The 22,280-nt window shown below is 46.9% G+C and overlaps 1 protein-coding gene across 1 annotated transcript in view; it reads right to left on the bottom strand.

The window, feature by feature from the left end:
- PSMD1 (proteasome 26S subunit, non-ATPase 1) overlaps positions 1-22,280 on the bottom strand; it is a 129,336-nt gene that overhangs the window by 8,110 nt on the left and 98,946 nt on the right. Inside the window, exons 19-22 of the mRNA XM_075004294.1 lie at positions 20,329-20,431; positions 7,332-7,501; positions 2,355-2,447; positions 279-371 (exon numbers count right to left, since the gene is read on the bottom strand). Coding sequence (XP_074860395.1) covers positions 279-371; positions 2,355-2,447; positions 7,332-7,501; positions 20,329-20,431 — 459 coding nt within the window. The remainder of the gene's footprint in view (positions 1-278; positions 372-2,354; positions 2,448-7,331; positions 7,502-20,328; positions 20,432-22,280) is intronic.

Consider the following 22,280-nt stretch of genomic DNA (forward strand, 5'->3'; position numbering starts at 1 on the left):
TCATGTCCCAATAAATTTATTAGTCTCTAAGGCACCACAGGACTCCTTGTTTTGTTTTTTTTTTTAAAAGGAATTTCATGGAATTTCTTCCCCATCTCCACAAGAAACGTGTTCCTGGATGTGTTACTAAATAAATTGAATCACATGAACACTGTTCTGTGAAGCCACTGTAACGTGGGTGACAATGGGAACAGAAACGTGCATGGGAGCCAGTACTCAGACACACAACCCCCAAAGAGACTCGCTGGAAGTATTTACTATTTATGGCTTATACCCACCACTTCCATTTTCTCTTCTTCCTTTTTCTCCTTCTCCTTCTCTTTCTCCTTCTTCTTGGCTTTTGCAGTGATGGACAACACAGCAGTAGAAACCTGGACATTGCAACAAAGAAGGTGTTCAGAATGGTTTCAGTCCTGAATGCAGTGCTTCATCTTCTATCCAGGCAAGCAGACCAAAAGCAGAGGTAGCACTGTGCCAGTTTTCACCTCCACTATCCAACCACTATCTTATGAACAGTGCAGACAGAGCAGCACGTGCGAGTAAAAAAAACAGCAAGCAGCAGGGGAAAGGGGAGCCATGGACATTGATCAGATTTGACTGTGTATGAGAAAGGAAGGCCGGCTCCCTAATTTGGAGTGTACTCAGACTGTTTCATCTTCCCTACTGAGGCACTTTAAATCGGAACAGTGATAAGGAATTATTACCATCGAAAAGTTAGCTCCCATGGTTTCAGTGGCAAAGCAACATCAAGCTGGTAGAGAATCTTGACAGTGTCAGAATTCATAATCCTGTTCTCCACCCCAGTGCTACAGTAATCACACAGCTGTTGTGTGTCACTGGGACGCATGGCCAGACACACTGCAAGTGCTCAGGATGTGGAAAGTTACATACTCAAACAATTGTGCTGAACTTCTTTTGAGACATTCTGACAGTCCACATCATCATCTTCTCAACCACCACTGTTACACACAGCCACTGCCGCAGGGCCAGCAGACAGTCCTGCGTCTGCCCTGCTTATCCGTTCCTGCTTCTGGAAAGGTTAGCCATTCCTTCCAGGTTTTGGAGCAGTCTCAGACATTGCGCCCTGTAAGCTGAGTGCTTGGGTGGTCACCCAGGAGAGATTCAGGCACTGCCCACCTGATTACCAGAGCGCCCACAGCCAGCAGTGTGTGTTTCTATGGTGGTGCACATCGGCGTATGCATTGGTGCACATAACAAAATTTATTCTGCCCATGGATGGAAAACATCAGAGGGAACTCTGGTCACAAGGTGCCATATCAGGGCAGTCTAAAGGGTGGGCCGGAATCAGCTACAGGGTTTGAATTTTGGAAAGGGAGGGATACATCCACAAGTACTTGACACTGAAATTACTTATATCGCTTGCCAGTGTGTGCAACCTGGTCCAATCCCCCGGCAAAAAACAGCTGTTTTGTAGTAGTCTATTACCCCTCCTTTGGGATAATTTTATAGGTTTCAGTTCTCTATACCCAGAAACCCCTCACTTCAAGCGTCTGGTTTTCTTAAACCGCTTAGCAATTTCCACAAAATGCTACACACGTTAGCAAGACAGACCTGACTGCTGCCTGCTGCTGTCAAGCCGCAAAAGCGGGGGGGTGACTGCCAAGTTCTAAGGGTGCAGAAGCTGCCCTCCAGCCAGTCTAGTGAAGGCGCCTATGCTGCCAAAGGCAACTGCCTGGACCTTACTTTTCTTACCTGGATGTTACCATTTTGACATTTACCTTTTTGCAGGACACAGGCCCAGAGACTCTGCCCATGAATGCATTGTGTTAGCTAATGGTAGGCTTTGGACTCTTGCCCTTATTCACTGCTTGTGTCGCCTTTGCACAGAGGAGCCTTAGTCATGGACCAGGACCTCACTGGGTCAGTGCCAGAGGAATGAGGAACATAAGGATGGCATGTGCAAAGGAGGAGGATGCTGGTGGTAAATACTCCTCTAGCAGCTCTCCTGTCCATCCAGCTAGGCAGAAAGGCAACAGTCCAATCCCAGCACAGTGGTTACATGGGATAGTGGATTCCTAACTCACCAGCGAGAGAGGCAGAAAGGCGTGAATTGAAAACCAATGGGCCGATCTTTATGGCCGCCACCTCCTATGTCACAAAGCTCAGGTGGAAATGAGAAAAGCATCCCGGTATGTTTAGTGCAGTTGTTACGAGAAAGGAAAGAAGTCAGGCAGGAAAATAAAGTGGCTATGTGGCCAGAGTTACCCTCAGGGTAACAACAAGCTTGTCACATCCCTGAAGGTACACACTGCCACAGGCCAATGCAGGGAAAGTTAACGATTGTACTGGGTGAGTTCACATGGTGTCTAAAGCAGGCTGATGAGCTGACCCACCTTTTCTTTCTCCTTTTCCTTCGGCACCTCCAAAGGGGCAGGATATGCAAACGTCGAGGGCTTACAGTTGGATCTGTACTGGACTTTTGGCATCTAAAAACACCAAGCAGACTTTTTGCAAGAATTGTTACAGGAAAGAACAAATCATCAGAACAGCTGCCTTGGTGGTATTTTCCTCCTTGCAGAGATAAACACAAATCATCGAAAGTACAAAAACTTCCCTCTCCCCCCTCCGGAAGCTGTCATCATGGCAAACGTTCAGCTGTAACATCGTTATTCAATTATGACAGAAGTCAACGCTGGTACAGCATTTTATCCTCCTCTACCTGACTGCACACCACAGTACACTAAGGAGATCCAGGTTTTTCTTCACTGGTATGATGCTTTCATGATTCAGCTGTAGCTCTCTTTGGCACAAAACTGGCCAGGAAGCCTAAAACAGGATCAGCTTTATCAGTGTATGCAGACTAGACACTATCTTTGGCCCTGCACTTCTTGGTTTCACATTACATCCCGCCCCCCGGCTCCCCCTCAGATAGGGCCAGACAGGTTCCTTCAAATGCCCTCCTATTTATCCATCCAAATATTTACAGTGCACTCACTATCACTGTATCTAAGCTGAACAAGAAGTCCTGTGGCACCTAATAGACTAACATATTTTGGAGCATAAGCTTTCATGGGCAAAGACCCGCTTCATCAGATGCGTGAGTGGGGGAGTGGTTTCAGAAGGGTATTTAAAGAGTGGGGTCCCAGTAAAAGGGAGGGCCAGAGCTGACAAGGTCTATTCAGTCAGGGTGGAAAAGGCCCTTTTATTAGTAGTGTGTATGAAGAGAGGAAAAACAGGTCAGATGGGGGGTGGGGGGAGGTTGTGTTATGGCCCATTCTCAGTCTAATGTGGAGATGTTAACACCTAGGGCAGAGAAACTGCCTTTGTAAGTTCCAAGCCACTCCCAGTCTCTGTTTAATCCTTGGTTAATGGAGTCAAATTTGCAAATAAATTGCATCTCAGAGATTTCTCTCTCCATTTGGTTTTTGAAATTTCTTTGTTTCAGGACTGTCACCCTTAAATGCTCGTTCACGGTTTTAGCCAGTAAAATTGAGTTGTTCAACTTATATGACAAATTTTGAGCAGGTTAAAAAAATAATCACAGGGCTAATTAGAGCACTAAAGCTAACAGCCACAGGAATCAGACGGAGAAACGGTGGCCTTGTGCTCGTGGCACTGGCTGTAGATTCAAGAGATCTGGGATCAATGCCCAACCCACCAATGCCAACACTGTGTTGTGGCAAAGCTCCAGCTTTGCCTTAGGGGTGCTGTGCTTCTGGATGGCTAGTGCTTGCCTTAGAGGCTCGCTGTGGCCCTTTACTCGAGGCTGAGGGGCATAGCCTATAAAGCCACCTTCATCACAGGCTGGCCAATGGATTTGGGGTGAAACCCTGCCTTAGTCCCCATCTCCCCTCTCAGTACCTTCTTTCTGGTACCTGACCTCATCCTTCCTTCTTCTCTTCAGCACACTGCCTCACTCCCAATCCTCAGCTCCCCTCACCCTCTCTGCAGGGAAACCTTTTTAACCTAGCCCCAAGCAGGTTCTTGATAGGCTGCAAGGGCTTTGGTTAGCCTGTTTTCCCACTCGTTTCAGGCATGTTCTTAATTGGCTCCAGGCCTGTAGCCAACTGGTCTGGGTCTGTCATATTGTGCACCTTGTTAGTAGTTGAGAGGTGCTACTGCAAGGGGGACCCATAGGGGATCTTACAGAGAAATGGCCTTTTGAACCAAGCTCCTTTCAGACTCACTGAAGTCACTCAGCTGCCCGCAGAAGGATGCAGTCCTCTGATGCTAACATACATGGAACAGGAGAACATTCTGGAGACATGGTCCCGTGGCACAGACGGCTCTGCTCTGGCATTCTGCTGAGTGACAGCAAGAGCTGTAACCCTGCAGCTTGGGCCATTCCCATGGACTGCTTTGATGGTAGTCATGGCCGGGAGGCTTAGTTGGGGTTCGTCCTGCTTTAGACAGGGGGCTGGACTCGGTGACCTCCGGAGGCCCTTTCCAGCCCCTGGGATTCTATGATTCTGTTGTACCAACAGTAATCCTAAATTTAACCCATGTTTCTCAGGGAACCAGAGCCGAGAGCAGAGCAGGGAGACGCCAGATTCTCAGAGCCCTGCACTGCTTTATTTGACACCTTAAAACAAAAAACCTGCCGGCTTCGTTCCTGGGCCCAGGGAGTTTCATTAGTCAACTTGAGGAGACAGATCAGGGTCACGGAGGCTAAGTCTGGCCTGGACAGGAGGGGGCAGAGCAGACAAAGGGTGTTTCCCATGCCTGTGGCTGTTCAGAATCCCGATGCAGTGAGGAGCTCAGAGCTCACAAAGCAGGGGCCCTCGATGGAGGCAGTGAATCTTTCCAAGTGCTTCTCTCCCTGACAGTCACCAGAGCTCTTCCTGGATGAAGCTGTTGATGTAGCTGGGTGCAGTCTATGCATTGCTGGCATTTCAATCTGCTCTCCTTTAGTGGTTTTACGTCAGTGTGGAACAGGATGGAGGGAAAGGTGCACCCATGTGGGACTCCCCACATGGAGGCTGTAGGCCAGGTGCCTCACATGAGTTTCTGAGGATGACCCGGGCAGACAGAGTGACCTCTGGCTGAGTGGGAGATGTGGTTAATCAATCATGGAAAGTACCTGGGGAGTTCTTCAGCTGGTCCCCTTAATAAATGCAGGGTCTTAGCCAGGGAGTACTGAAGGATTTCCCAGAGGCCCCCTGCTTCTCTCTACCTATCAGACTGACGGGGGAGGGGAAAGCTCAGAGTGTCTACCCTGCACCAAGTTTGTATGCGTGTGAGGGGGGTGTACACCAGGGCTTTAATGCTGCAGAAGGGGCACTAGAGCTAAAGGTTTCAGCCTTGGGGTCCTGAAACCAGGTCCTAGCCCTCAGAGCCAGGAAAACCTTTACAAGAGCTGGGTTCCAGACAGCACCAGCTGACCTTAAGCCCTGGTCTTAAAGCATTAAGTTTCACTGCAACAACAAACAAATGACAGGACTTGGGCAGCATTACTATGCCAGCTCTGCAACAGGTGTGTTCTCTGCTCCCTTGAGTATTAACAGAAGAGTCAATAAATACTTCACAGGCTGCGGGTAGGACAGCCCTTGAAGGGCCACAAGGTAGGGAGAAGAATTAGCTGACTAATTAGTCCTTTCCCTACTATTGTACCTAAGAATCTAGAGTTTGTCCCCGTTCAGGACTCACTTCTGAATCCTCAAGGGTGTACGTTTACATCGTTTTCACTGTTTGGGTTTAGTAATTATTAATATTTTAATGAAATTTGCACCATTTGACAAGAAAACCTGAAATTGTAAGGTTTCCTCTCCCTGTCATGAGACCAACACAAAACAGAGACAGGGGGGAACCCAAACCAGATAAACGCAGTATGCCAATGCACAGAAATAAGCCTGTAAAACAGGCTGCTGAGCATGAACAGCTTTTCCCACTACAAAGGCGGAGACTGCAGCACAAACTGCAAAACACACAGGCTCTCTCTACTTAGAGTCAGTTAACTAAACGGATGATTTTCCAGCAATTTTCACTAGCGTCAGAGTGAAATATCAGCTCCTCTCCTTCCACATTTTAGTCACATTTTTCAAACCCACAGAGTGAAGCACCACGTTATTAGCCAGGAGGCACTAGGCCTTCTGTAATGGGAAGCTTTCACTTTAAAGCTTTCGAAGGGCTTACATGACGCAATGTTTCATGCTCAGGTCAGGTCTCTTCCCACAGGGACTGAATGCAACAACCCCCACTGTCCACTCTTGGTAATATTAGCCCTGTCAACGCTAGGGCTCACACACAAATGGAACAGCTCTGATTAAAATGAGCTTTCCCACTCTGCCACACTTTGGCTAGCTAGGTGGATAATTCTACAACCACCTCCTGGCCCATCCTACGCTACAGCCCGTGAAGAGGTCTTAATGCACAGTAACCAAAGCACACTACAGTGTTTCAATGGGCACAGTGCAGTCAGCAGATCTCTGGAACTCTTTCCTCTTGCAACTGGACTCCGCTGGCCATTCACAAGGACTACAGGACATTTATAGCTCCCCCATAGCTATAACAGTGCCACACCCTGGATTTCTCTCTCTCCTCAAAAGGAGGCAAGTTTATACAATAAGCAGCTAGGTCATGATGGCCATGCAGCCTTTTAGAACAGAGGTCCTCTAAGGGTGGGAACACAGGAACATTTAATGGGGTATGGCTAGGACTCAGGCCACTCTTTGTGGGGGGCCAGGTGCCTGCACTGTCTGTCCTGCACCAATGGCCTCTGCCCTCAGCTAAGGCTCTGCTCCTGCTCCCCTTCCCCCAGCTGGGGCCCAAGCTTTGGCCCCCTTACCCCGTTCGTGCCTTCTACCCCATCCCAGACTGCGGTTCCGCTCCTGGCCCCAATCTCCTGGACAGAGTTAAGAGGGAGCAAGGTGAGAAGTTTGAGGACCAGTGTATTTGAAGCTACTTCAACTGGATCAGCATTTAAAAAAGGCTCCTAAACTTGGACAGTGCCCAAGCTCTGCCTGGCTGCCGTCCACAGGTTCTCCGTAGATGAGCTGACAGTGCTCAGAATGACAAGGGTGTAAACTAGAAAGCTAAGGCAGAGGCCAGGCACAGGGCCACTGGTGCAACGTTAACGACCCCAGGAAATTAAAACGGACAGACCATTCCATTGGTGATGTAACGAACACCATTAGGAAAGGCCTTGCTCTTTGTACCAGCAATTCTTTACAGACGTTCTGCTTCTGATACTCTTAGCACCGTGCAGAACACCTGATCCTTGTGCTGCCTGCAGCCTGTAAGATTCCTTCCCATCGTCCCAAACCCAACTGCAGAGCACTAGTGAGTGGTGGTTACAATGGAACTGCAGGCAGCTACACCATCAAGCATTTCATCTCTCATCAGACTGCTGAAACAGCCACGGAAACACATACCTTAAGGTCCTTGTTAAGGCCAATGACACAGGTTGGGGTGTAAGCCAACGACAAGAAGTGAGACAAGGGGAACCAGAACCAGAACTGGGTGAAGACCAGGACCCCCACCACTGAAGGCATGTGAGTATGTCCTGTCCTTGACTGCAGCGAGATAGTTACATTATGGCCACCTGGGGAGAATCACAAACAGTCTGTTAGGAGAGGGTTGTTGGGGTGTTTCTGAGTACTGCTCAACACAGACACTTCATGGCCAGTGTTTCAGAAGTCGCTCATTGATGACAGCAATAGCAGAAACAAAACCACAATGTCCTTATCACTCCTGCGGGAGAGGAAACCCTCTGGGTGCCGTTTCCTTGACAGCTTAGATTCTGGTCCCAGGTTATGCAGCAGCACCACCAGCTCGTTATTGCGTCTACATGGAGCCAGTGGGGAGACACAACTCCTGCCAAATTAATTTGGCCAAGAGAGCATCAAGGCGATAGAATGTCAGCTGGGATCTGGACAGTGAGGACAACAGCCGCTATGGGTTGTTGGGCAGTCAGCTCTTTGCCCTGCCAGGGGCAGGGCCTCAGGCAGTCAGCCTTTCGCGCTACCCAGACCGTAGCACAGCACGCCCCGTCCCGCCAAGCCCCCAGAGCTGCAGGTCTCCAGCGGCAATTCAAAGGGGCCTGAGGCTCCAGCCTGGGTACGGAAGGACAAAGGGTCACCAAACGTAACAGCCAAAACTGTGGCACAGCCAATTTCGGCATGCAAAGCACAGGCCGATCACAGAAAGCAGAGATGGCTTGTCTGGTTTTCTAGGAGACTCGTTTCATTCAGTGGTTCCCAAACTTTTTGGCATCGCCCCCCCCTTTTGATTTCTGAGAAACCCTCACACGCCCCCACCTCCCCTTTACCATCATCCAATCCCCCTTTTAACAAAAAATTCAGCTCGTAATTTAAAATAAACACAAAAAATTGATATAAACGTTATTTGAAATTAAAAATAAGCACAGATAGTTTTTCTTGGCCCCTTGCAGGCACCTGGTGCAGCCCCAGCTAGCCAGCCGCCTGAGCCCAGTGCCAGCTGCCCGTCTGCCTGAGCCCTGTTCTGCCAGAGCTGAGCAAGCCCCGCACTGCCAGGGCCAGCCGTCCACCCGCCAGCCTAAGCCACCCAAGCCCCGCAATGCCAGGGGCAGCTGCCCAAGCTCCATAAGCCCTGCAAGCCGGCCACCCAAGCCCCACAAGCCCCTCTGCCCAACCCTCCCCCATAGCCAAGCACCCCCAGACCCCACTTTCACTGCATCCCCCTCTCCCAAGACAGGCATCCGCAGCCCCCATCTAACCCCATTCCTCTCCTCTTCCTCCTCCTCTCCCCAACCCACACTCACTCCCCTTTGCAAGAGGCAGCTAGCTCCATGTGGGTCTTCGCCGACTGCCTGCTTTTTATAGTGGCTGTGCCAGGTCACCCGTATAAAATGGCAGGGGCTGAGAGCTGGAAGCAAAGGCCAGATTTTTCTTCTGGTGGGAGGGATGACGGGGGGCTGGGTTGCCTTGGGGCCCCCTTGAAATTTCTTTATACCCCACCAGGAGGGCACACCCCACAGTTTGGGAAACCATGACTTAATAGGACCATTCTTGCAATGCTAAGTCTCATGCCCTGAACTGCTACTGTTTTACAAATGAAGTACACCCATGCTTCTGTTCTACATCATCCCTGTAAAAAAATGTAAACAGCAGTAATTTCAACTGCAATTTCGAGGGGTTATCAATCTAAGGAGCAAAGAGACAAGCTCGTGCAACCATTGCAACAGAGTTCCATCTCTGTCAGAAAACAAAGTCTTCAGCTTTGTACTTGCAAAGCAGAGACCAAAACAACTCAAAATGTGGATGCAATACAAAAACATCCATCTAGAAAGTGAACAGAGCAAAAGTGTTAATTTGATTTTCAGTCCTCTGATGGCTTTAGCAGATTGAGTTGAAGAGGGCAACAGGCAAGTCCATTACCGCTGACGAGGCCAGGTGCAGAGAGGCTAATTTCATTAAAATACAATCAAGCACTCGTTTGGAGTGCAGTTCAATTTATAACTGAGAATCAGGGGTCCAGAACAGCATTCCTCAGCCCTGCACAAGTAGCCACCTGTAGTAGGTCTGTTGCTGAGTTTGAGAGATGCACTGAGAAGCAAAGGGTAATGAGATCAATTTCTGCTAATATTCTAGCTGACGAGCAGCAGATCTGATCTTAGCAGCTGCACCAACAGCCACCGCTGGCCTTGGAGCAAGGCCAGCGGGGGGCCTAGTTCGGTAACCCAGGAGGGGTGGGGCCAAAGGCAGATGGTCCAGTCAGCCCTTAGCCTGACTCAGACCACAGCACTGGGCCCCAGCTGCTCAGAGCCTCATGGGGCAACACTGTTGCCGTTTTTCAAAGGGTCTGGAGCTCGGGCCCCTTTGAAACACCGGGCACCAGTGCAACTAAACATGGAGGATCTTCAGGGTTCCTTAGATATCTCGAAGACTCACCCCAAACCTATACTGCTACTAAGAAAATGTCTATTGGACCTACAGTGTGTAGCCCTAAGGTTACTAGGATCTGCTGTGCTAGATTTCAGACGGACACAGAGCAGTAAAGATCATACAAACGAGGTTATGGTGCTACATATCCCAGCGAACTCATTCCTTATGCGGCTGTGCTGCAATATCTAACTTCCACGACTTCGTCCCACAGAGACGCAAGTCTGTCTGATGGGACGAACCCCTTGTGAAGGCAGAGAACATGGCCCAGTGCAATATGAGGATGTTCAGCCCATCACCACCAGGTCACGTCAACATACAACAACTTGTGGTCCTTCACAGCCCCTGAGACAAATGCCCAGGCTCCCCACACACCTCGTGTTGCTTATTTTTAAAATGAGCAGCCATTCAGAGCTCACCTAGGAAAGCACTATCAGTGCTATTGTTCCAGAGCAGAAAGATCAACATTTCATCAAATAAACCACCTGTCACCGCCCCTCCGCTTTATGAAAACTAGCTTATGCATATGCATAACTCAGACACTTCAGTCAAAAATGCATCATGTCACATTTTAGAATTTATGATCTGCTGAATGTGTATATTCTATTTTTTGTGCCTGTATCACTCTTGTATGTGAAGTTAGAAATAGGAAGCATGGAGTTGTTTGTAAATCTAAACGTGCTAATGAAGGCCATTACTGATACTCTAGAAACTAAATGGCCCAATGCTCAAGGTATCAATCTGTGAATGGTTTTGTTTTCCTGGACTGGGGTTAGTCATGACAGGAGATGAGGCCAGGCCACCTGATGCTGGAACCCATTTTGTATCTGGTACTTTTCCATTCACGGTAAGAAGAATTTGAACTGAGCACAAGAATTCCTGCCTTGGGTGAAAAGGAGGGCAGGCAACCAAATAATAGAATAAGTGGCCAGACGCCAGGAGCCCCCACCCCCAGTTACGACCCAAGATGCCTGCTGGAATCATCTAAGATGGAACAGAGAGAAGGAGCGAGCCCAAGCTAGGAGGCTACCTAGCTTGTGAAAGAGATGATTAGAACAACTGCTAGGGTAAAAATATGCATTTAACAAATTTTTTTAGTGTATTAGGATTAGCTGGTCTGTTTTGTTTAGTTTGGTTTAGTAACTTATTTTGATCTGTCTGTTTTTATTTGTAATCACTTAAATCCTACTTTTTGTACTGAATAAAAATACTTCTGTTTATTTTTATGCCCACTGTAAATGTTACTTGACGGGGGGAGGGGGTGTTAAACCGTTGTGTCTCTCTCTTCATTGATAAATAGGGCAGTGGAACAGAACAGACTGGAGAGCACCTCAAGAGGGCAGGTAAGTAGGATGAGTGGCATGACCACTACACTGGGTGACAGTCTCAAAAGGGACCCCTGTGACTGAACCCATCATACTGTTGGCACGGGAAACGTTATTATATTCTGATCTCATAGAGACATTGTTTTGTAAATGAATGCTTATTGATGTTCTCATAAGGTTCAATATTGAATTTAGCATTGTTAGTGAATCCTCCTTAATTTTCAGTATTGTTTTGTTAATGAGATCCTGTTCATGTTCTATACGACCGAATAACTCTACCTTCCTGTAATTTACTTTTTGTTAATAATCTATTGGTACTTGACCTCCTGCTCAATAGGGAATTACCAGAGCAGAATGGCATAAGACCAGTAAGAATTCAGTTTGAGCTGGAGAAATGGATAAAGGGAGTATGAGAAACTCTCCCCTGGTTTGTTGGGAGGGGGGGATGAACAAAGGAGAAGAGAGGTATAAGTATTGTTCACTGCTTGTTGCAAGGTGTGCAGGCTTTGAGGAGAGATCCCCCTGCACCTTACTTGGCATGCCAAATAAAGATTCTTCTTCCACTCTCGGTGTGTTATTGGGCCAGCGTTGCATACCGGGCACGAACTGCCACTGTGCCACCTTAAGAAGGAGGCAACAGTTTTGGCGTCCCTGGGTGGGCACTCTAAATTAAAGCCTTGCCCGGCTCGCCTCTTGGCGGGGGTGGCGGGAGACGGCGTTGGACTTCCAGTGCGCACACCGGTAACCCTACCGGGGGAACTCGGCGTCCAGGTTCCGCAGCCCCTGCCAGGGATGACACAATGATGCAACGCAGCAACGTGGAAGAGAGAGAGAGGAAACTGAGGGTGGAGCGGCGAAAGCCGGACCTCTGAAACTGAATCAAAGGATGGAGCGGCGAAAGCCGGACCTCTGAAACTAGAGGGTGGAGCAGCACGAGCCGGACCTCTGGACAGGTAAGACCCAGTCCCTTTTTGTGAAAGGGACTTCCGGGACGTCGGACAGATATTAAGGTCTGGGGCAAAGGTTATGGGTCAGGGTCAGAGTACCCATAGGAATGGTCACGGTCGGAATATCCCTAAGAACAACACCCCTTTGGCTTGTGTTTTAAAACACTGGAAAATTATAGGGGGGGACCCTCTGACCAAATCTAAATTAAGGAGACTGTGCACAGTAGAGTGGCCACAATATATCTTAGAGGGACAAGAGCGGTGGCCACCAGAGGGATCCCTAAATTATAACACCATATTGCAGCTGCTTTTGTTTTTACAACATACCAGTAAATGGGAAGAACATATGTATGGCCAATATTTTGAATATCTTAGAAATAGACAAGACCTGCAGGAAATGTGTGGATTATCATGTGCAGTACAACCAGCTGTAAATAAGCCTAATGTAAACTGTCACCAGGACCCCCCTTCGGCTTCTGCACCCACACCCCCTCCATACAGGGAAAGGGTTTCCCATGATTTGGGAATAGCCCCCTCAGTTACACTGTATCTATTAGTGACTGAAACAGTGGTTGACTGACTGGGAGCTGCGGATCGGCAGGCTACTACTATGCAGGTGTATTCCCATGTGCCCTTTAATCCGATTGATTTGGCAACTTTTAAAGCCCAAGCCGGGGAGTTTTCCACGGATCCTAGCCGCTTTATTTCAATTTTCAAAGGGTGTTTAGCCAGTCACAAGCCTGATTGGAATGACTGTCAGGTCCTAATGAGAACCCTGTTGTCTGAAGCGTAACCAGGTTGTAACAAAAGCCAGGGAGGAAGCAAGACAAAGGCATGAACTTGGCAGAAGCAAAAAAAAGCAATTTGTCAAATCCCTGAGCCCAGCAACAGGAAACAGCTGCGTGCCTTTTTGGGAATGGCAGGATTTTGCAGATTATGGATACCTGATTTTGGGGTACTGGCTAAGCCTCTGTATGAGTGTGTTAAAGAAAGTAAGAGAGACTTGTTCTGTTTTTTTAAAAAAAAAAAGAGGCTCAACATGCATTTAAAGCTTTAAAATTCCGTGTAATGGAAGCTCCAGCCCTAGGTCTACCAGATATTACTAAACCATTTCAGCTGTATGTGCATGAAAAGAAGGGAGTGGCTCTTGGAATATTAGCTCACCAAAGGGGGAATGGGGATGTAACTAGAGGTAATGCCCGGGTGGACCGAGAGGCCAAACGGGTAGCGAACACAGAGGGTATTGCTCTTTTGCCTCTGACCCCCACCCTCCCAGATCCCCATGAAAAGCCAGAATACTCTGCCCAAGAACAGCAGTTGGCTGAGCAGTTACAGCTGAACCTGCGAGAAGGATGGTATGTAAGTGAAAAAGGACAAGTGTTGCTTCCCGGACCCTTGATAAGGCCAACGGTTCAAGGAACACATGCAGGTCAGGAGGCCCTGGTCCAATTATTAGAAAAGTACTTTATAGGAGATGGAATAAGAAATGAAGCCAGACAGGTGGTTAGAGACTGTATGGTATGTCAGAAAAATAATCCCTGAGCAGGAAGACCCGTGGTACCCTCCCCACTCCCATCAGCCCCGGGACCAGGACTTGTGTGGCAAATTGACTTTACTGAACTACCTCGCGCCAGTGGGTTTCGGTACCTACTGGTACTTGTGGATCGTTTTGCAGGATGAATAGAGGCATTTCCGTGTAGAAATTGTACGGCCAGCACAGTTACCGCTAAAATCTTAAAGGAGATAGTGCCCCAGTTCGGAGTACCAGAATGGATTGAATCAGACCGAGGAACCCATTTCACAGCTTGATGTGTGGAGAAAGTAGCAGATGGACTCAAGATCCCATGGAAATACCACACTCCTTATAGCCCACAAGCCAGCAGAGTGGTGGAAAGAGGGAATCAGACTTTGAAAAGACATTTGTCAAAATTGTGCCAGGAAGCTCAGCTTAAGTGGCCAGAGGCCCTCCCCTTAGCCCTCTTAAGGACCCGAATATTACCCAAAGGGAGGTTAGGATTAAGCCCATTCGAAATCTTGTTTGGGCAACCATGGCCAATGAATGGGGTGCCTGGTACAGGTATAGAATGGGGGATAGGGGAGGGGTTTTTAAGGAAATATTTGCTGTTGCTGTCGTCTGTTATGTCTTCAATCCACAGGTTTGTTCGTGACAATCAGCCCATTCCGTTGGACCAACCCCTTCACGATATTCAGCCAGGAGACAGCGTCTTGCTTCGGACGTGGAAAGAGGAGACCCTTCAAAAGAAGTGGAAAGGACCACACCTCGTTTTATTGACTACTAAGACTGCTGCTAAACTACAAGGGGTCAAACCGTGGGTCCATTTCACTCGAGTAAAGGTCGAACCTGCTGAGGAAAAGGAGTGGACTGTGAGCCGTGTTACCCCAGAAGCTGAAGAGGACTTAGGACTGAAATTATTGTTTAAGTATTAAAAGATAAGAAAGTGGAAATGCTACCCATGAATCAGGTTTTGAGTAAGGAATATGAGAAGACTCAATATGGGACATCTTGAGTGTTCTCAAAGGGGGGAAATGTTGGCACGGGAAACGTTATTATATTCTGATCTCATAGAGACATTGTTTTGTAAATGAATGCTTATTGATGTTCTCATAAGGTTCAATATTGAATTTAGCATTGTTAGTGAATCCTCCTTAATTTTCAGTATTGTTTTGTTAATGAGATCCTGTTCATGTTCTATACGACCGAATAACTCTACCTTCCTGTAATTTACTTTTTGTTAATAATCTATTGGTACTTGACCTCCTGCTCAATAGGGAATTACCAGAGCAGAATGGCATAAGACCAGTAAGAATTCAGTTTGAGCTGGAGAAATGGATAAAGGGAGTATGAGAAACTCTCCCCTGGTTTGTTGGGAGGGGGGATGAACAAAGGAGAAGAGAGGTATAAGTATTGTTCACTGCTTGTTGCAAGGTGTGCAGGCTTTGAGGAGAGATCCCCCTGCACCTTACTTGGCATGCCAAATAAAGATTCTTCTTCCACTCTCGGTGTGTTATTGGGCCAGCGTTGCATACCGGGCACGAACTGCCACTGTGCCACCTTAAGAAGGAGGCAACAATACCACCAAAGCTCCAGCAGAGTCAAGGGCCATATGTGTCAAGGTGGTGCTTTACATATACAATAAAACACAAACAACAGCTCCTGTAGAAAGTAGAAGCATGAATGTATATAATGACTTTTGTTTCCAACAGCTAGAGTTACTGATGTACACACTGATTTTAAATTGGGACTGTAAACAAAAGTAGACAAAGGTGGAGGGAAAGAGACGGTGCTTTTTCCTGTGTTTATTATGAGTTGAAAGCCGCCCTGAAGTGGAGGCAGATGAGGGAACGCCTCTGTGCAGCTGAATGTATTATTGCTAGAAATCAAGAGAGTTTAGGATTTAAAATGGGGGGGGGGCGCCCACAGGGAAAAAAACCCTGCCGACAGCACTCTTTACTGGGGTAAAGGTAACGAGACACAGTTTGCAAACACAAATCCACAGTAAGCTCTTCCTTATGGAATTCAGAAAGAACCCTCTGACCTCATCCTCCCAAAATATCTTCCTATCACCAAAAGCACACAAACTCCCCGGTGGCTCAGTTTCACCTGCCCTCCCGCCTGTGGATTTTAACTTCCTACCCATTCATTATTTATTAAGCTTCAATTCCAAGCTCTGTGCTGCACAGACAGAACATAAAACCAAGATGGTACCTGGTGCAAGGAGTTAATCTAAAAGACAAAAAGACCCATTCAACCATCTTCAATGTTCTCCTTACCCCCCACCCACCACCACACTCCTGACTGAGGGGGAAGATAAGCCACACTAAAATAGGGCCCTGCAAACTGCTCTCCTGCACTTCATTTGTTTCCAATATCAGGACTCTACTTCTGTTCGTATTTAACCTGTTAGAATGCAACAGGATTTTTGCCCCTTTGCAGTTAGTTAACACAGACTTGTTTCTTTATCTGAAATGAAAATTAACTTGGTTGCGTGTTCACAGCCATGGCATTAATGCAGGAGTGATTTGGTTAGTGGTTGTTCATGAATCAATCGCTGTTGCAGAAAACGCGTTTTTAGGTACTACATAAATGCTCGCTTATCAAGCGTGGTTGGTGTTTCCCCCTCAGTCATATCCCGGGAGGATTTAAAATGACAATGGATACTTAGAGACAAGTGGATCTCTTCAGTAAATTAAACTCAGAATTAAAACAGATCACAAGTTCACACTCTAGAGCTCAAGCCTACTTATATTCTTCATAAAACGTGTCAGTTTGGGAAGGAACAGAGAATAAACATTTGTCAGCTAAGGACAAGAGAGGAAAAGACTATGCAAGCTTAGAAGTTTGAGCTAAAAATCCTACTCAGGTTCAGCACACAAGATTTTCTTCAGTACTGTCTCACAAGGCAAGCGTCTAGCAAAATACAGCTGCTTAGGCCTGACAATTAAACATTGACAAAATTCATTATTTCCACTTAGTGGCACCTCCCTCATGCGACATGTGGATGAAAAGCTGGATATGAGTAAACAGTGTGCCCTTGTAGCCAAGAAGCCTAACGGCATACTCGGGTGCATTAGGAGGAGCATTTCGAGCAGATCTAGAGAATTAGTTATTCCTCTTTATTTGGCACTGGTGAGGCCACACATGGAATATCGTATCCAGTTTTGGGCCCCCCAGTATAAAAAGGATTTGGATTTGCTGGAGCAGGTTCAGTGAAGGGCAACAAAAATGACTAAGGGTGTGGAGCACAAGACCTATGAGGATAGGCTGAGGGATTTGGGCTTGTTTAGTTTACAGAAGAGAAGACTTAGAGGAGATTTAATAGCAGCCTTCAACTTCCCAAAGGGGAGCTCTAAGGAGGAGGGTGAGAAACTGTTCTCAGTGGTGTCAGATGGCAGAACAAGGAGTAATGGTCTGAATTTGAAGAGGGAGAGGTGTAGGTTAGATATTAGGAAAAACTACTTCACCAGGCAGGTGGTGAAGCACTGGAATGCGTTGCCTAGAGAGGTGCTGGATTCTCCATCCTTCAAGGTTTTTAAGTCCCGGCTGGACAAGGTCCTGGCTGGGATGACTTAGTGGGGGTTGATCCTGCTTGAAGCAGGGGGCTGGACTAGATGACCTCCTGAGGTCCCTTCCAGCCCCGTGATTCTGTGACACCACAAGTCTAATAACTACAGGTGGCTCCTCCCTTATCCGGCATGCTCAGAGCCTGACTGGTCCTGACCAAGAGAATTTGCCAGATAAGGGGAGGTGCAGGGCTCTTGCAAGCAGACAGCCTTGAGCTCTGGGGCTGCTGTAGCTCCAGCCTCCCTCCCTGGGATTCTAATCCCAGCCCAGGCTCCCCGGGGCTGCCACAGAGCTCCAGCCAGCTCCTGTGCTCCCTGCTGCCACAGGGTAAGCAGAAGCTTGGGCTCCCAGCCCCGCAGCAGCCTCCTAGCCTCCACCACTGCAGGACTCTGGCTCTAGCCCCTGCACTGTTGTGGGGCCAGCAGGGGCTCCCACTGCCCTCTCTGCTGCAAGGCAGGAACGGACTCTGGCTCCTTGCCCCACTGGGGCTCCTGCACTGGCCCGTTACTCTCTCACCTGGAAACATCCACGGTCAGACAGGACCACAGATGTTGCCAGACGAAAGTGTACCGGCTTTGGAAGGTGCAACCTGTGCTTCACTGTGTGGGAGAAATAACCTGACAGCCCTACCTGACACATTAAAATTGCTGCCCTGTGTAACAAAGCCCAGCCTATGGAACAGAAGTGCTTCCCTTTTCCTTCCAGGGAAGAATTACAAGTTCAGCTGCACCAGCTATGGCAGATGACACTGAACCCTGCCTGTAACAGTGCTTCAAGTTTCAGCCTCTGCAGGTCCCCACTTAAGCATTTCGAGTGGAGCAGCAGAGATAAAGGGTAATTAATGTATTTTCTTTTTGAAGTGCCTCCCGGAAATGAAGTAGCAGGTTACAAAAACAGTGGCTTTGTTTGAATTCACACACACACTGACAGTTGAGACATCCAAGGCTGAGGAAGCTATCCAGCTAGAGGGACTGCTCTCATGCTACCAGGGCACGAGAAGATGACACTGGGGTCACAGTGGAACCTAAGCTAACTAAGAGTGAACCACAGAACACTGTTGCAAAGAAAGGAAATATAATTCTGGATGTACTACAAGGAGCATTGCAAGCAAAACAAATAATTTTTCTGCTCTACTCCACCCTGATTAGGCCTCAGCTGGAAGATTGTGACCAGTTCTGGGTACCATGTTTGAGGAAGCATGTGGACAAATTAAGAGAAAAAAAATCAAGAAAAGAGCAACAAAAAGGATTAAGTGTATAGAACACACGGCCTAGGAAGGAACACTGAAAAAACTGGGTTAGTTTAGTCTGAAGAAGAGATGACAGAGGGGACAAGACAACAGATTTCAAGTACAAGTTTCAAGGAGGAGAAAGAAAAAAACGTTCTCTTTAAACTTCGAGGCTAGGAAAAGCAGCAAAGGGCAGTTTAGATTGGATATTAGGCAAAAAAAAAATCTGGACTGCGGTTAAGCACTGAAACAAATTGCCTAAGGCGACTGTGGAATCTCCATCATTGGTGACCTTTGGTAGTAGGCTAGACAAAACACCTGTCAGGGATGGTCTAGATATTGCTTAGCCTTACCACGCATGTTGTGGGCTGGAAAAGATGAAATCTCGAGGCCTTCCAGTCCTACAATAATACACAATGATTACCCACCCACACACCCTTGCCATGCTGCTGTATGATAACTGAATAAGATGACAGCAAGATTTTATGTGCATTTTTAACTCAGTCCCAGCACACAAAGTTCAAGGCAGGTCCAGATCTATGAAAGAAAAATCTATGACCCAGCAGGCCTGAGGATTCATGACAATTTGCTACACTACAGGAGACTATAGCTTGGGAGTAACCTTACCAGGCTACCAGAGCTCAGGACTGATTAGGGGGGCAGTGGAAGAAGGAAGATGACTGCTGTGATGCTGGTGTTTCCAACCTACCATGGTACTAAAGCATACAGGACAGTGTTTGTTCTCTGACCAACCTGCAGCAAGTATGTTGTGATTACAGCTCTCAGAAGTAGGTTGAAAGGATTCCAGGGGTGGGGGAGAGGAGGAACACCCCCTACAACAGTGCAGGGAGGTGGAAGCCTCATTTGATTGCAGGGCAAAGGAGAAGAGGAGAAACATCTGGTATCACCATGCAAGGATGAGCAATTTCTTCTGTTCATGTAATCTTTCCTCGGTAGGTCTTCTTGATCAGCACTGGAAGTTATAAAGGCTCTAAGAGCTTAAATCCATGGTATAATATTTAGTCATTAGCGGCCATGTAATTATATTCCATGTAACTGGGAAGCTACAGCCACAAGCAGCAGATGGCCTTTGATGACAATAGCTTTGGCTGTTCTGCAGTAATACTGATACAATTAATTGTGCTTCCTTCTCTGAACTTTTTCCCCAACAATGAGGACTCTTGCTCACTAATGGGGTTAAAAAATAATTTAATACAGGACCCAAAGAAAGTTGAGTCACAAATACCATAAGATTTCCAAACAGACTTGCAGAGAAATTACTTATAATAGAAAGGATGCAACATATAAACACCACTTACATACTATAAATCAAGGCTCTGGATGGCAAATTGAGCCAAAGGAAAATCATGCTTTGGGCAGAAATCTGGAAAAGGGTTACCTGGAAAGTTTCAAATGGTTTTACTGTAAAACAGTGTTGCAAATGTTTTATTTTTGCAGTCCCCCTGAAAATAAGGGTTTTATGGAAGCTCCGATACCCTACATCTATCAGATCCTTTACGATAAACCTCACTGTGTGAAACTCCCATGCACTGATGAATATCCGTAGATTAGCCAGAGCTCCAGGCTTCCAAATCTATTTCATTATTGGCTTCAACGAATGTAGTGTAGTATAAAATTATATTTGAGCTATACCTAATTTAGGACAATGTAATAGTTTACCCACATCTGATGATGAACTAAGGCTTAAGATAAATACTGTAAAAAAGCGTGAGAGAGAGAGCGAGTCAATACATGTGCATACACATGCTAGCTGCCTTTCTACTGTATTCTAAATAAACATGGCTTATTGCCTTTTCCCTGAAAAAGATCCCATCTGCTCCTTGTAAGTGTAATGGTAGAATACTTCCAGACGCCCTCATTGAAGTCAGAGAACGTTTTACTGCTTCAGTACTAAGGAAGTTACCTGCATCCAAGATGCCCTGGGCCAGGATTGCTCCAAACTTGGCCATAACATCATCATGCTTATCATTGATGACTTTGGAGTAGAGCTGCCTGAACTGGCTAACCTGTAAGAAGAGAAAAAAACCAGGAGGTTAAAATATTCATTCACACCAGGAACAGGAGAGCTAACCAAAGAAAACGGGGAGTTCTTCCACTGTAGGGGCCAATCACACTAGGAGGAAGAAAGCCAAATGATTTATCTCAGGAATAGACAAGACATCTCATAGTATCACCAGTTTCCCTTCAGTTCCTCTTTCGGTGATTACCCCTCCCAAACTATAGCTATACTTCCCTCCCCAGGCACTGAAAAGGGCCCACCAAAAAGACTCCCACCATTCCCTGGCATGAATGCAAGGTGGCTTAAGGAAGCTTCTTCCCCTGTAGTTCATTTAACTATTGGTAATCCCCAGGTCCTCTTTGCAGGTACTCACTATCCCTGCAAGGTAAACAGGCAAGTACCTGCGAAGGCAATAAAGTTACTGCAGAGGCAGCACAGCTGGGGAGGCAGGGGGGAAACAGCAGCTGATCCACAGTGAGGTTTCCAAGGTTCCAGAACTACCAAGAGCTGACAACTAACTCCTGCCATAACATACTTCCCGACACCTATTAAACATATTCTGGGGGTACCTTATTCTCCAGAGAACAATCTAGACCAATTAGTGACATTATCCCCCTTGAGCAGTTGAAAGAGACCCTTCTATTTCTGCTGGCACCCGAGATTTAGTTCCACAAGTAGGCAAACAGGCTGAGCAGCACACCACTGCTCAGAATGCTTTGAGCATTGTAAGACACACTGGAATTTAAGTTGGCCAAGACTTTTCCAGTTTTTAATGGAAAATGCTGATTTGTTGAAAGCAAAATGCTGCATGAATATTTGTTTTAAATGAACTTCCTGTACACCTAGGAAGCATTCCTGTCAAAACCTGGCCTTGCATTCTGCAGCACATCTGGGAGGTAGCTAGGGAGCTTGTACTTCCAGGATCCCTGGCTTTAAGGCAACCCTGCCACAAGAACGGTCACAGAGTTTGCGTGTTGTTACTGCAGAGTAATTTTCACAACACTCTCGAAAGAGAGGCTGCTGAACTCTCTTTTATATTCAAATTCGACACATTAACACGTGGTTTGAACCGGGATGGGAATTTTCTGGGACACTATAGGGGCTCGTTTGCAACTTGGCTTAATCTAATTCTTCACACCCTCCCCCCCCACTTCTGCCCCTCTACTCTCTGATTTGCTCACCTTGATAATTTTTTTTTTCTGATTTGTCCACCTTGATTCCTGTTTTTAGTTCTCTGTGTCTTAAATATTGAGTCTGTTCTGGTCTGGCTATGGGCTGAAGAAGTGGGTCTGTCCCACGAAAGCTCATCTAATAAATTATTTTGTTAGTCTTTAAAGTGCTACCTGACTGCATTTTTGTTTTGCCACAGGGTTGGAGACTCTGGGTCTTTCAGACTCCCTGCTTGGAACAAAGAGGCTAGAAACCTCGGGAGATTTCAGAATTTCCAAGCCCCCTGCCTCGTACAGCATGGACGGGGATCTGGGAGCCTGAGAGTTTGGAATGTTGGAAACAAAACAATGAGTTTTTAAACTAACTTTTTTTTTTTTGGCAGAGATTTTGAAATTTCTATTTTTCTTCATTTTGAAACGAAATGAGTTTTACACAATATCCCTTGTTCTGCAAATTACAATATTCAACAGCTCCTGTTCCACCTGCAGATACCTTGCTAGGTATTTTATACCTGACAATATATATTGGTAAGATTTGGATTTCAAATGAAGCCTGCATGATTGGGGAACAATGTACAATCATAGTTTCTACTCAGTGTGTACAGGAGACCTCAAGCACTGCAGCTCCACTTGTTGAGCCAGTCCCGCCTGCCTCCATGCCCCAGTGCAACTCTTCATGTTTGAAGT

The sequence above is a fragment of the Carettochelys insculpta genome, chromosome 10 (assembly GCF_033958435.1).
Source record: "Carettochelys insculpta isolate YL-2023 chromosome 10, ASM3395843v1, whole genome shotgun sequence".
In the NCBI taxonomy this organism is placed as follows: domain Eukaryota; kingdom Metazoa; phylum Chordata; order Testudines; family Carettochelyidae; genus Carettochelys; species Carettochelys insculpta.